Source organism: Martes martes, assembly GCF_963455335.1.
Source record: "Martes martes genome assembly, chromosome: 9".
Taxonomy (NCBI): Eukaryota; Metazoa; Chordata; class Mammalia; order Carnivora; family Mustelidae; genus Martes; species Martes martes.
In genome coordinates, this window is record NC_137896.1 from 131,683,912 (window position 1) to 131,698,841 (window position 14,930).

The 14,930-nt window shown below is 51.6% G+C and overlaps 1 protein-coding gene across 1 annotated transcript; it reads right to left on the reverse strand.

The window, feature by feature from the left end:
- Positions 1–646: 646 nt before the first annotated feature.
- Positions 647–2,426, reverse strand: KCNF1 (potassium voltage-gated channel modifier subfamily F member 1; the record flags this gene model as incomplete). Its single annotated transcript, XM_080813744.1, has 1 exon — positions 647–2,426. One exon carries the CDS (start codon positions 2,424–2,426, stop codon positions 942–944), a length of 1,485 nt encoding a protein of 494 aa, XP_080669870.1. The 3' UTR covers positions 647–941.
- Between the last annotated feature and the right edge of the window lie 12,504 nt (positions 2,427–14,930).

The following is a 14,930-nucleotide window of genomic DNA, read 5'->3' on the forward strand; positions in this document are numbered from 1 at the left end:
CCTTTCAGTTGATAGATACAGCAGAGGTCCTGGTTCTAGAAGGAAGGATGGACTGGAGAACAGGCATTTCCACCGCGAGGAAGCTCAGCCCTTCTCCTGTCTAGATATCCTCCCTCCCTTGCAGGCCCAAGCACGCATCTGGCCCAAGCCCACCTCAAAACAAAGAGAAAGGACGGGCTTCGGGATCCTCACACCTGGGACTGAATCCCTGCTCTGTGTGGTCCCGGGCCTCAGTTTCTTCATCTGTCAAATGGGAATACCTAACTGGCAGGGTTGCTGGAAGGAATGGAAACAAGCTGTGAGAAGGGCCTCCCACAGGTGATATAGAAGTGGTATCCCCGCCACTTGCTGTTTCTAGCTCGGGGAACTCTTCCCCTCCCAGGAGCAAGCTTTTCCTCAGAAGGAAACAGAATGAAGGAGTCGCCAGCACAGAGCCTCCTGGAATGTGGCAAGGCTCCTTGGCGCTGACCCTGGGTGTGAACCCTTCTGTAATAAGCGATCAACTAAAAATAGCCCCCCCCCCCCGGGCTGCACACCTACTTCCCGCTGGGCGCTGGGTGCGCCTGCACCACATCTGAGGGCTGGGGTCGGGGGGGGGGGGGACAGCCAGCCTGGGACAGAACCTCCAACGCAGGGGGGTGCACAGAGCAGGAGGCTTTATTGAAGGAGATACAGAACCAGCCATCAGCCAGACCGTGGCCTCCGACACCCCACACTGCCCGCGGCTCCTGGACACCCCTCTTTCCCCCACAGGCTCCTGACAGCCGGCAACTTAAAGGGGGTCTTACCCAGCCTCACCAGAGGTGCCCGAGGGGGCCTTCAGAGTTCTGTTCAGGAGACGATTGAGGGGACAAAGGACAGCCCCTCCCAGGAAGTCACTGGCAGGCCCGTGACACCCGTCCCTCCGTCCACTGGCCAAGTCCGTGCCCGGAAGACCCTGGTCACTTGCAGCTCTGCAGCCGGGTCCTATGGTGCTTCTCCTCGGTCAGGAGAGGGATGAAGGTGTCGCTGTGGGAGATCTTCAGCCGGCTGCTCCAGCTCGGCCCCTCCTCCCCGACGGGCTCCGGCGGCAGGCTGTCCAGGTCACTGCGGGAGCACCCCGCTTTGCCCTCGCCCGCACCGCTGGAGTTGAGCTCCATCAGCTCCAGCTCGTGCTTGGCGGCTGTCTCCAGGACCCGCTGCTTGTTGTAGTACCTGACGAAGTTGTTGATGATGGGGTGGATGGGCAGGGCGATGGCTATGACCCCACACAAGAAGCTGATGGCCGCATTGAGCTTGCCCAGAGTGGTCTTGGGGTAGATATCGCCGTAGCCCACGGTGGTCATGGTGATGATGGCCCACCAGAAGGACTGGGGGATGCTCTTAAACAGGGTCTCGGGGTGGCTCTGCTCCATGGTGTAGCCCAGGGCCGAGAAGACAAAGATGCCCACGGCCAGATACATGAGCAGCAGCCCCAGCTCCTTGAAGCTGCGCTTGAGCGCGTAGGTGAGGGTCTGCAGGCCGGACGAGTGGCGCGCCAGCTTGAAGATGCGCGCGATGCGCATGATCCGCAGGGCCTGGACCGCCTGCTGCACGTTGGTCAGCTCCATCATGCGCGCGCCCAGGTGCGTGAGCGTGAGGCTCACGTAGAAGGGGAGGATGGCCAGCACGTCCACGATGTTCATGAAGGACAGCGCGAAGTGCAGCTTGTTGGGCGAGGAGAAGAGGCGCAGCAGGTACTCCAGCGTGAACCAGCCGATGCACGCCGTCTCCACGTTCTCCAGCGTCGGGTGCTCCACGCGGTTGCCGTCGGCGTCCAGCACCTGTAGCTCGGGGATGGTGCCCATGCACATGACCACCGACGAGATGAGGATGAGCAGGAAGGACAGCACGGCCACCACGCGCGCCGGGCACGACGACTCGGGCTTCTCCAGAAACTTCCACACGCACTTCTGGCAGCGCCGCCAGCGGCCCTCGGCCGAGTCCACGCCCAGGTCGTCCAGGATGAGCTGCACGCGGCGCGCGATCTCCTCCAGCTCCTCGCGCTTCTCGCTCAGGTGGCTCTTGCAGCAGTCGTCCAGAAACTTGAGGTCCACCTTCCAGAAGTCCATCTCGTTCTTGAAGCAGATGGGGCAGATGCCCTTCTTCATGTGCACCTCGCCGAAGTAGTACACCTCGATGACACACTTGAAGGCGTCCGGGTCCCTGTCGAAGTAGAACTCGCGCTTCCCGGGGTCGTAGTCGTCGCACAGGGAGAAGATGGTGTCGTAGCCCCCCGCCAAGCAGCCCATGAGCTCGGCCAGCCGGGTCTCCGGGTACTGGCTCAGGAGGTCCCCGTACAGCACCTGCCGCACGCCCCCCACGTTGACGACGATCTCGATGTCGTCGCCGGCCCGGGAGTCCTGGCTGCCCGGCTCCGGGAGGCTGCGCTCCCCGGCCGCCTCCATCCTCCCGGCGAGCGCCCGCTCAGCCTCCTCGGCTCCGCGCCCCGCCGCCGCCGCCGCCGCCGCCGCCAGCCGGGGGTCCGGCGGGTCCCAGCCGCGCGCCGCCCTCGGGGAAGCCCGCCGGCGCCCGCCTGCCTGGAGGGGCGCTCAGAGCGGGCGGCAGGCGGCAGGGGCGCGCCGCGGGGGAGGCATGCACCCGGCGGCGGCGGCGGGGCTCCGGGGCATGCGGGCGCCGGGGCGCGCGGGCGGGGGGGGGGGAGGCTCTGGCGGCCGCCGGCCTCGCCCCGGGCACTCACCCCGCTCCCGGCGGCGGCGCGACCCGCCGCTTCGGCTCGGCCTCCTACGGGACCGGGGTCCCCTCGCGGGCGGCGGTCCTCCGCCCCGGGGCGCGCGGGCAGCGGCGGGCAGGTCCCGGAGCCGCGCGGGTCCCCGCGGACGCCTCCCGCGCGGCACGAGTCGCGGAGCGGCCGGACCCACGCAGTCCGCCGAGGTGCGCGGAGAGCGAACTTGGGCTTGCTTTGCCCAAGCCGTTTCTAAACACAATAGGAATTCCAGCCTGACGTCAAGAGCTTTTCCAACTGTACCCTCTTCTGGTGAAATTCTGCAAGGCACGCGCGGCAGCTGCGGGGAACGGGTTAACCCTTGGGCGGACCGGCCCAGCTGCCGCCGCCGCCGCCGCCAGCAGCGCGCGACCGCCCCCACCCACCCCGGCACGCAGAGGGTCACCGGGGGGCCAGGAACCCAGGCTTTAAAGTGGCCGGCGGCTCAGGCTGGAAAGTTAGAGAAGACCGATGGGGACGACGGGGAAGGAGCGCGGCTGCCTGTTGCCGGGCGGGAATAAGGGCCCGAGAAAGCCCCTTCAGAGGCCGCTCCAGCCTGCGTCCCTGGTCCCTCCTTGTCTCAGACCACCCCCGCCCCCCTCATCTGGCCTTGTCCTTGAAGGTTCCCTACATCCCCTAACGCTGTTTGACTGTGGGCGGCACCTCTTCGCCTTCACAGGGTAGGACATCCAGTCCAGCCCCTGTAGGAGAGAAGGGACTTGCCCAAGATCACACAGCGCAATAGAAGTAGAGCCCAGATGGGCCACCGCTTCATCCAGAGGTTCCTGTGGTCCTGGGGGATGGATCCACGCTGGGCTAGCGGGTTGAAATTCTGCCTCAAAATCCTTGCTGTCCATGGCTTCCTATTTCTCTGCAGCCCACTGCCACCACTAGCTTCCAGAGCCCTTCAAGCCCCAGGCTCCTGCCTCCCCCAAGGCCTGCGTGCCCTTCCCACACCCGCCCCTCTCTACCGGGCCCCTGGCCACAGCTGTCTTTCAGCCGATCGTATGCCTGAACCTTTGCACTAGCTTGCAGCGTGATCTACATTACAAATTATTGAGCATCATCTGTAACCCGGAGACTGTGTTTAAAAAAATATTCTAGGGATGCCTAGGTGGTTCTGATGGTTAAGCGTCTGCCTTTGACTCAGGTCACAATCTCCAGGTCCTGGGATGGAGCCCAAAGTGGGGCTCGCAGCTCAGCCGGGAGTCTGTTTCTCCCTCTGCCTCTCCGTTGCTTGTACTCTCTGTCTCTCTGTCTCTCTCAAATGAATAAGTAAAACAAAACAAAAAAAAATTCTAGGGGCACCTGGGTGGCTCATTCTGTTAATCACCTGCTTTTGGCTCAGGTCATGATCCCAGGGTCCTGAAATGGAGCCTCGCATCTCCAGCTGCCTGCTCAGTGGGGAACCCACTTCTCCCTCTGTCTGCTGCTCCCCCTGTTTGTGTGTGCGCTCTCTCTCTCTGTCAAACAAATAAATAAAGTCTTTTAAAAATATATTCTAGAGGGAGAGGTGACTAGGACAGCCCAGAGGGTTTTTAGGGCAGTGAGACTATTCTGATGATACATTGTAATGGTGGATATGTTTCATTTTACATTTGTCAAACCCACAGAATGTACAACAGCAAGAGTGAACACCGACGTAAACTACGGACTTTGGGCGGTAATGCTGTGTCACTGTAGGTTCATCGAAGATAACAAACGGGCCATTCTGGTGCGGGATACTGACAGTGGGGAAAGCTGAGCCGGAGCAGAGCCCGGGGAATGCAGAAAGTCTCTGTACTTCCTGCTGAATTTTGCTGTGACCTAAAACCGCTCTGACAAAATAAGGAAAAATCAGCTTGCAGCCTGTTACTACAGAGTAAGAAGGGCAGATTCAGAAAGGTTGAGTAATAATAATATTTATTTTAAGGGCACCATGAGCCAAGTGCTTTCTGAGCGCTTTGCACTTGGCACGTGAAATTCTCATATGCAACTGTCGGAGGAAATAAGACGTCAGGTAACGCACCAAGATCGCTCAGCTGGCGGGTGGCAAAGTTGGAGGTCTGAACCCCCATAGCCTGCTGTCCCAGCCCACATCCTTCACCTCGCATGTTCTGGTCACACATCTAGTAACAGCAGAGCTGAGCTTTGAACTGAGGCTTGCCAGGTGCTCAGGCCAAATCAATGTCCCATGCAGTAGAGTGCGCTCCCTCCTCCACATACCCCATATGGGTGTTCCGATCCCCACTCACATGACTGCCCTTCTCAGCGGTTCCATAGTTAACCTGCAGCGTTAACGTTCAAATTGCACGTTAGTGTAAGCTTAATGGGCCTTAAAACCCCCATTCATTTATTCACATATTTATTGAGCTCCATGGAAAGCACACACATACACACCCCACCCCGGGTGTGGGAGCTGGGTTCATACTCTAGTAGAGAATATATTTTTTTGTAACTAATAATTAGTTTGCAGTCATCAGTGTAGCTGAGAGGTTTGTGCAAGGAGTGGTGGTTCCTGAATTTTCCTACAGGGGGCGCAGAGGGGTGCAGCTCCCCCAACCCACCCTTGGAAATCCTGGGAAGAGGTAGGAAGAAGTTGCGTTTGCTCAGGGTGTTTGCTAGGCTTAGGGGTGCATGTGGGGTGTGGGATGGTGAGCCTCAGGCAAGTAGAGTCCCCGCACCCCGGCCATCTTCTCGGTGGGGTCTCTAGGTTCAAGATGCTGGCGGAGGACAGGTGTTCCCTCTGGCCAGAAGCCAGAACTTGGAGGAGGGGAGAGGTGAGTCAGGCACCTAAACCCTGCCTGTGTGGGGGCAGCCCCAGCGTCTCAGAGAGGGGAGCAGAAGGCTGCCTGCTCTCACCTGTCCAAACCTGCAGGCCCCAACGCACCAGCCTCTTAATCTTCCCGAAGCCTAGCAAGCTTCAAAGCTTTGGCTGTCGACAGGCCCGAGCACAGACTGCCCTCCCTTCTCCCCCAACCAAGCCTCACGCACCCTGCACCCCTCTCTGCCCCCCGCACCCGCCAGGGCCCTGTCCACACACCTGGCCTGAGAGGCACTTGCGGGTGAAGTTCCTGGATTCCTCCCCACCAGGTGCTCTCCCCAGGCCTGTACCACCTCCTCTACCAGGAGCTGAATTGTGCCCCCCACCCCCCAAATTCGTGTGTTGAAATCTTAACCCCCAGTGTGACTGTATTTGGAGATGGGGCCTTTCAGGACAGAATGCAGGTCAAAAAAGTGAGGCCCAAGCCTAACAGGATTACTGCCCTTTAAGAAAAGACACCAGAGATCTCCCTCCCTCTTCACACACAGAGGAAATCTATGTGAAGACACAGCAAGCAGGCGGTCATCTACAAGCCAGGAAGGGCGTCCTCACCAGTAACAGTAACAGAAACATTCAAGGACCTTGACCTTGGCCTTCCTGCAGCCAGAAGGGTTTTGTTACAGCAGTGCAAGCTGACCGAGACGTGCCTCCTGCTCCCTCACACCTGTCACGTCTGCCCTAGACCTTCCCCGTCTCCACAGCTGCAGACACGGGTGCTTCCTCATTCGACCCCTAGACCCTGTCTGGATTTTGTGCGGAGGGTTAGACTGAAATGTCATAGGTTAAAAAGAAAAACTCATTGGCCGTCTTCTCATCAAGGGTCACTGATGTGTAGAAACTTGAGCAGGAGGCTAGATCCATCAAGAATTTGTTGAAGGATCAAACCAGGGGGGAAAAAAGTCTGGACTTTACGACTAAAATTAGAAAGGATCGTGCTGTGGTATATTCAGACCTGCATATGACTTCTATTAGAATTGTACATTTTGTGATATCAAGGGGGGTGGGGAACACAAAACCTTCCATTAGGCACAAGAAGCAACAGCAATTTTGACTCACATAGGCTTTTCATTTAAATAGGGACAGGAAAAAAACCCCACAGTCTATTTAAGCATTATGGGGAGTGATTGTTTGAGCTATAGTTTTCTTTATTAAATATGCATTTTTTTATTTGTTGAACAATAACATTTTAGGCTACAGAATGCTCAATTTCCATGGCGCTAATTAAAACCAGCACATGTGTATCTAAGTGATTTGTCTAGACAACAAATGATGCAAGCTGTAATCTACTCTCTTTTTATGGAATAATCAGTTCTGTTCAGTTGAAAATTCTTTGTGTTTTTCTGAATTTAATAATACCTTTCATTAGGATTCACTTCTGTGCTCCACTGGAAATTTACATTTCATTATTGGCTGTGCAACTCTCCATGCAGTGAGCTGCCCCTGGGACCCCAAAGAATTGACTTACCAGAAACCCACCGACTTCTGTCTGAATAAGTTGTCCCTGAGGGTCCAGTGCAGGAGGATGGTTGGGTTGGATGTTGGATCGAGAACAGGGGTAGAGGAGAGAATGATGTAAAACTGAATCATTGGGGAATGTCAGTTTTGTCTTGGCTCCTGAGCTGCTTTTTTCTTTTCTATGCCTCAGTCTTTTCATCCGCAAAATGGAACCAGTGAGCTTTCTTTCCCGAGTGCAAGATTTTTTAAGGAACAAGTAAAATAATGGATAGGAATGGGCTTCATGAGCTATAAGATGCTGAACACGTGAAGGCCAAGGAGGGAAGGAGGTAGGGACTTGAACTGCTTGGATGCCAGTTCCGCTATGGGCATGTGCCTTTACACCCACACACCTCTGCCTTGCTGGCTCCATTCACTGTGACTCATCCAGCTCAGGTCGTGAGTGGGAGGGCTGTGCACATGACAGGGCCACCACACATCCCAGATACGTACAAAGATGTCAGCGATGCTGGGCAAGGACAGCTGCCCTAGAGGCTGGCAGGTAGTAAACCCTCTGGGCCTGAGATTCAGTTGCTTAAAAGAAAAGCACATTTAGAAAACAGACAATGAGGGGACTCTCATGCTTCAGGCACCACCAATTCAGAGTAGAGCCGTCCCCAGGAGAGGGATGGACGCTGTTTGCTTTTGAACTTGCTTTTAAAACACACTGGGAGTATAAAAGAAAACTTTTTAAGAAAGATTTATTTATTTGAGAGAGGGAACATGCGTGGGGGGAAGGAGAGAGGAAGATGGAGAGAGAGAGAATTGCAAACAGATTTCCCACTGAGTGCAAAGCCCAACACAGGGGCACGGTGGGGGTCTTGAGCCCAGGAGATCAAGACCTGAGCTGAAATCACCAGTCAGATGCTTAACCAACTGAGCCACCCAGGCTCCCTGAAAACTCTTTTATAAACAAGTCCTTCAGCATTTTCCTTTTAATTGAAAATTTAATATATACTCATTGTAAAAATTTGGAAAATGGGAAATGCCATATTTGCATTCCCCAACTGCCTATTCCCCAGGGGTCAGTGTTGTACATAGCCTATTAGTTTTCTGTTCCTGTGTAATGAAATATGACAAACTTGGCAATTTAAAATGACAAACTTTTATTATCTTATAGTTTCCATATGCCTTGTTGAGGCTTAGCTAGGTCCCCTGATCAAGGTCTCACAAGGCTGCAAAGTGTTGGCTGGAGCTGGGGTCTTGTCTGAAGTTAAGGCCACTCTTTCCTGCTCATGTGGTAAAATTTCCTTGCAACTATAGGACTCACGGAGGCTTAATCTTCTTTGAGGCCAGCAGCAGAACCTCTTTGATCTCAGTGAAGATCTAACTCCTCTTTTAAGAGGCTTACCTAATTAGACCTGGCCCACCCAGAAGAATCTCCACTTAATTAACTCAAACATACACTATTACATTATTATTTACTTTAGCACCCCACCCAAAAGAAATTCTTAGGTATAAATCTGACAAAGTTTAAACAAGTTTTGTATGAGGAGAACTACATAACTCTGATGAATTAAATATATGGAAAGTTATCCCATGTTCATGGATAGGAAGATTCATTTTTGTCAAGATATCAGTTCTTCCCAGCTTGATCTATAAATTCGATGCAATCCCAATCAAAATCCCAGCAAGTTATTTTGTAGATATTGACAAAATCATTCTGAAGTTTATATGGAGAGGCAAAAGGTTCACAATAGCCAACTCAATATTGGAGGAGAAGAAAAAAATCAGAGGACTGACACTACCTGACTTTAAGACTTACTGTAAAGTTACAGTAATCAAGACAGTGTGGCGGTAGAAAAAGCATCAACAAATATATCAGGGGAATAGATTAGAGAACCCAGCAATAGACCCACATAACCACAGGCATCTGTTGTTTGACCAAAGAGCAAAGACAATACAAATCAAAGATTAGTCTTTCCAACAAATAGTGCTGGAACAACTGGACATCCACATGCGAAAAAATGAATCTAGACACAGACTTTACACTGCTCACAAAAATTAACTCAAAATTGATCACGGATTTAACTGTAAAACACAAAATAAAACGCCTGGAAGATAACGCAGTAGAAAACCTAGATGGTCTTGGGTATAGTGGTGCCTTTAAAGATAGACCACCAATCCATGAAAGAAATAACCAATAAACTGAACTTAACTAAAACTAAGAAATTTTGCTCTGAAAAAGACAATGTCAAAAGAATTAGAAGAGGAGCCACAGACTGAGAGAAATATATTTGCAAAAAACACGTCTGATAAAGGACTGTTATCCAAAATATACCAAGAACTCTTTAAAACTCAACTATAAGAAAATGAATAACCTGATTTAAAAATGGGGTACATGAGAATTATATACTTTCTACTCAATTTTGTTACAAACCTACAACTGTCTTAAAAATTAAGTTTATAAATTTTTTTAAGGAAGTAATGATTTTAAAACAAGTCTATGTGGGTATGTATGTCCAAGTCCAGTGGCTTCCCTGAAGATTAGCTGCCACGTAGGAAACCCCAACCCCAGCTCAGCGCAGGGGAAAGGGAACTTGAGACATGGAGACAGCCAGCACCTCCTGATACCCCATGGATTTGGCAAAGGGCTCACCACACATGTGGGCTCAGCCCCTGATGTTAATGCACCTTCAGAGCCCCTCAGAGTCCCACCTCAGGAAGCGTTCGACAGATGCTTTTCTCTCTGTGTCCCCAGCTCTGGATCTGCTCCTGGCCAGACAATGGGAAGGGAGGGGCCATGATGGGTCAGAGGAGCTGAGAAAGGGCATGGTGTGGAAAGAGGAAAGTGGTGTAGGCTGAACCAGGAGCAGAGGAGCAGAGTGGGAGGGGGGACAGATAGAGGGAGGGAAGGTAGATGGGAATAAAGAGAGAAAATTCAGGAATGTCTTCTCATGTTTTGAAGAAAATGTCATGTCAGGCAGGAGTTGATAATTACTGTCATTTGTGGGATGTTTCAGTGCAAGAGAACCAAATAATTATGATGTCATGAGCTCAGTGCCTTTCCCCCAAGTCAGCATCCAGTCATCGATGTATATGGTGTCAGTGTCTTCGGGAGCCTCCTGTTCATTAGTCACGCCATGGGCTGCACAAGCAGAACCCTGCAGGGAGCAGAAGTCACTTCCTCATATAATTATAGCAATCAAATAGGACTTCCCAGGTGTACAGCCAGATCCTGGGAGATGCCAAGTTTCCAGAAAACTTGGAACCCCAGGACTTCAGAACTAGAAGGAAACAGACCATTTAGGTCAATTTTTAACCCACCATATCCCTCCTAGCAGGTACTCAGTCTCAACTTGGATGCCTCTAGAGATGGGGAGCTCATCCCATGAAGGGAATAGGGAGTGATGCAACACAAAACTCTGAAGAAGAAAAGAAGCCTTGGTCTACTTTCTGATGGTGGAGCCATTCCACATTCTGAGGCCACGAAGGCTGTATCTTTCTAGACAGGTTGGATCTCTAGTCATAAACTAAGCTTTGAGTCCCACCTCTGCCATGGACTAGCTGTGTGACCTTGGACAAGTCACTTTGCCTCCTTGAGTCTCTGTTGCCTCTTCTACAGTATAGAAATAATACTGACTAGACTCACATCAGATGGTTATTTTGAACAATAAAGGAAGCACATTGTGAACTATGATGCGAAGAGTTGCTATCATTACAACCATTTTTTTACAATATTGGAATTGAAATGAGATCTAAGTAATCAGACTCAAACTTCTTTGCTTTCCAGGGCAATATATATGTAAGCTCTAAAGTCCTTGTCTATAAAAACATGCTAACAGTCAGATGGAAAAGGAAGCAGAAAGAGGTTGGTTATTGGCAAGATGCTCACACCCATATTTTGTTCTCGTGTGTTGTGAGTGCACTAACACAACATTGCCCACTGGGTTCACCTTGCCAGGTTTTGTTCCCCTGCCCTACAGCATGGAGTAGCCTTGGAGTCCAGGTAGGATGACTCCCACCAGCTTCAACGGGATCCCCATCAGTCTCAGCCAATAAAATCACCCCCTTGACAAAGGTATCTCCCTCAAATCTCTCACAGTATTTCCTTGGCCATGGGGATGAGGAGTGGGCAGGATTGAAGTTGCTCCAATCAAAGTAGAGCAAAAGATGTTTGCTGGATGGCTGAGGCAAGAGGAGCTCCCTCTCCTTCTGGATCTGAACCTGTAAGAATCGTTTTCTGAAATCTGATGATATTCATCTTGCAACCTTGAGAACTGCTGGACTTCAGATGAAGTGGACACGGTCGAAGATGGAATGGAGAGACAGACACGAATGTCCTTGCAGCATTAAAACACTAGATCAAACTGATCCTGAAGCCAGAACTGGTCTTGATTTTTTTTTTTTTTTAAGTCGAGGGAGTCAATAGGCTCTTTTATTGCTTAAACCACTTTAGGTTGCAAATTTCAACATCACAACTGCCAAATTTTGTACAAAGAAATGTAATCATTACATGAGACTTACGATCTGCAGTTGGTTGAATGGAAGCTAGCAAGTAGGTAGGATTTGGGGTTGGTATGTTGGTATTTGTGGTTTGCACATGCAAAACAGGTGTTTAGCAGTGACCTGTGGTTCCTGGGGATACAGACCATGTTTTACCAAGGCCGTAGCATAGACATTTAAGCGGTCAGTAGCTTCTTACAGCCTTCCATGGGGTCCTTCAAGGAGACAAGCCTAGGGCTGAGGGGGACCCATCTGGAAGCAGAAAGCAAGAGAGAAAATGTAACTTTGCTAAGGGAGGTCTTCTCTGCTCTTTTAGCAAAACTAGACTGCTATCCAAAGAGCTGAAGACCCAGGAATCTGGAGCTTTTCAGAGCTGGAGAAGTCAGAGTGTCTTAAAAATTCTTCTTAACTGAGGCAGGAAGCATAGCAGAAGAGAGGATCCATTTGGGTCCTGTGTTTCTTCTTCTTCTTGGACCCATTGGACAGGGCTGGGGACAAAAGAAATGTCATGGACGTAGTCACTGGTATATCTTGGAGCCAGGCAGCCATCCTAATTGTCCACAGGTGATCTTAGAGCAGGTTTTGCTGGGTGGGATGTGATGGGAGGTGGAGAGGACTAGATGGGAATGATCCTGAGCCTGGACAGTAAGAAAATAGAGAAAGCCCACTAGAAGGATCCAGAAAGACAAGAAAGACTTCAAACAGTAAAACCCAGTAGCCAGGAAATAATATCTGACCAATTTGCCTACAATCCAGCCCAGGGCTACTAGTGGCCAAGAATACAGCTCTCGCTGATCAAGCTGAAAATGTGGGCTCAGGGTATTCACTGAGGGCCCGGAAGGCCAAAGCAGGATGGAATGCTCAGACCTGGTGGGAGGGGCCAGGAGCAAGGTGCATGCTAACTGTGAGAGCAGGAGTGTGGCTGCAAGTGGGAGAAGCAGACAAGCAGGTGGTGGAAGGTCAAGGGAAGGATAGCATGGGCAGCAGGAAGTGGGGCGGGCAAGGGATCTAGACGAAGAAAGCCCAGCAAGAGGACACAACTGTCCCTTTGATGTGGACCTGGTGGGGAGCGGGTGGCTAGAGGAATTACTACCCATACAAAGCCCCTTGTCCCAGGCAACATGACCATGGGAGCTGCAGTGCCCAGAGCCCAAGACGTTGACCCCCAAGGGAGTGCAGCCTGGGAGAACGAGGGCGGAGTCTTTTCCCTTGGAGCCTTGTCCCATTAACTGCTGTGTCTGCTGGTCTCTCTCCCTGGTCCCCACCCAATTAGGAACCTTAAGGAAAACCACTTGCAGGCAAAAGGTATACAGATCTAAAATCCACAAACGCATTCATGCGTGCCTATAAACTACACCAAATATTTCCAGTCATGTATGCAGGGAAACGGCAGACAGAGCAGATGAAGAGAAGGCTCAAAAGAACCCATCACACACACACACACACACACACACACACACACACACACACACACACACTCCTATGGATGTGCCTACAAATAATCTGCATATTTACACCTATGAAAAGCCTCCAGGCTTCATACAGCCATCAGACTCCCGCCATCAGACTCCCACCCCCACTCTCCCATGGAAACACGGTTTGGAGAGGCAGTGAGAAGGGACATTATTTTGGTTTGGGAAGAAAGAAAGGCTGAGACTCAGATGGTGCTGTCCTCTGTGGAGTGTCCTCCGGTCATAGATTCCACATGTCCAAAGTCAAATTCATCCTCACGCCCTCTCCTGAGTCCCTAACTTCCAGTCACCCAGGCCAGGCACTCTGGTTCATCCTCCACTTACCAAACTGATCTTTAAAAATTCAAGTGTGTGTGTGTGTGTGTGTGTGTGTGTGTGTGTGTGTGCGTTCTAAGATTTTACTTATTATTTGTCAGAGAGAGAAAGAGAGGGAGAGCACAAGCAGGGGGAGTGCCAGGCAGAGGGAGAAACAAGGCTCCCCACTGAGCAGGGAGCCTGATGCAGGACTCAATCCCCAGGATCATGACCTGAGCCCAAGGCCAACGATTAACTGACTGAACCACCCAGGTGCCCCAAAATTCAAGCGTTTGGTGGCACCCCTACTCTGAAGCCTTCGGTGGCTCTCTGCTGTACTCTGAGTCAAGTTGAGACCCTCAGTGTTGCTCTCAAGACCACACCAAACCTTGGCTCCCAAACTGGGTGCAGTTCCTGGCCCCCACGACTTTGCTGCATAGCCTTCCTGACCCCTTTGTTAGATGCCCGTCTGATTGCCCTTCAACCTGCAAACCTGAACCTCATCGCCATGGACCTTTGTCTGATCCCTAAGACATATGGTATCTCTCCCTGATTCCCTGGGCCTCTTTGACCTGGGGCAATCATTGGTTATACATGTGTATGTCTTCTTCTCTAGACAGTGAGCTATTTGAGGGCAGATGCCCTCCATTTTGTCTTTGTGTCCTCAGCACCCAGAATAAGATCTGGAGAATGTTTGAGGAGTGAAGGAATGGACGGATGGATGGATGGATGGATGATGATGGATGGATGGATGGATGGATGGATGGATGGAATGGATGGGTAGGTGGACGGATGGATAGATGGTGAATGGATGGATGATTGGTGAATGGATGGATGGATGATGGATGGATGGATGGATGGATGGATGGTGAATGGATGGATGAATGGATATGTAGGTAGATGGATGTTTGATGGGTGAGAAATGCAAAAGAGTCCGATTTTGAGGGACTATGAAGATAGGGAAGTGGAAAGTACATAGAGAATTCTTTCTTGCATGGCATGCGGAAGACGTCCCACAACGAAGAACAGCATGAGGCTCTTCTCCACAGTCTCTGGCAAGGGACTCACCATGACCGCAGCATGGGAAATGAACAGGAGGGCAGTAGCCCGGGCAGGCAGAAACCCGGTTCCAAATGTGCCTCTTTCATTAAGCAGCCATGTGATCTCAGGCAAGTCACAAAATTTCCCCACAGCGGAGATTTCTCACGGGCATCGTTGGACTGGATGACCCAGCCTGGTCTTCTTTGCTCTGGAATGCTGATTGTGAAATCCGTCACACTGGCATAGGGTTTCTGGAAGAGAAAGAGTTGTCCCACCCCAGTTCCACTGTCCCCTGCTGTGTGACTAAAGAAATTGCCCGTCGTCTCTGAGCTTTCTAGTCCTCATGTCCCACCTCGGAGCATCCTACAGGGATGGGAGGAGATCACTCTGAAAGGGCCATGTTCGTGTGTGGCCCTGCAGTTTACAGGTGGCGAAGGAAGGGCCCTGAGGGCTGAGTGGCCCAAGATTGCCACCTGAGGTGCCCTATGTCTATCTGCTCCAACGCTCTCCAAGGCCAAGTGTGCGCTAACATTCCAAGCAAAGTTTGGAATCAGGGCTGCATCCCATACCCAGAACCAAGGCTCCTGGCTGAGGAGCTGAGTGGGAGCTGAAACCCAGGGCAGGCAGGTTCCTCGGG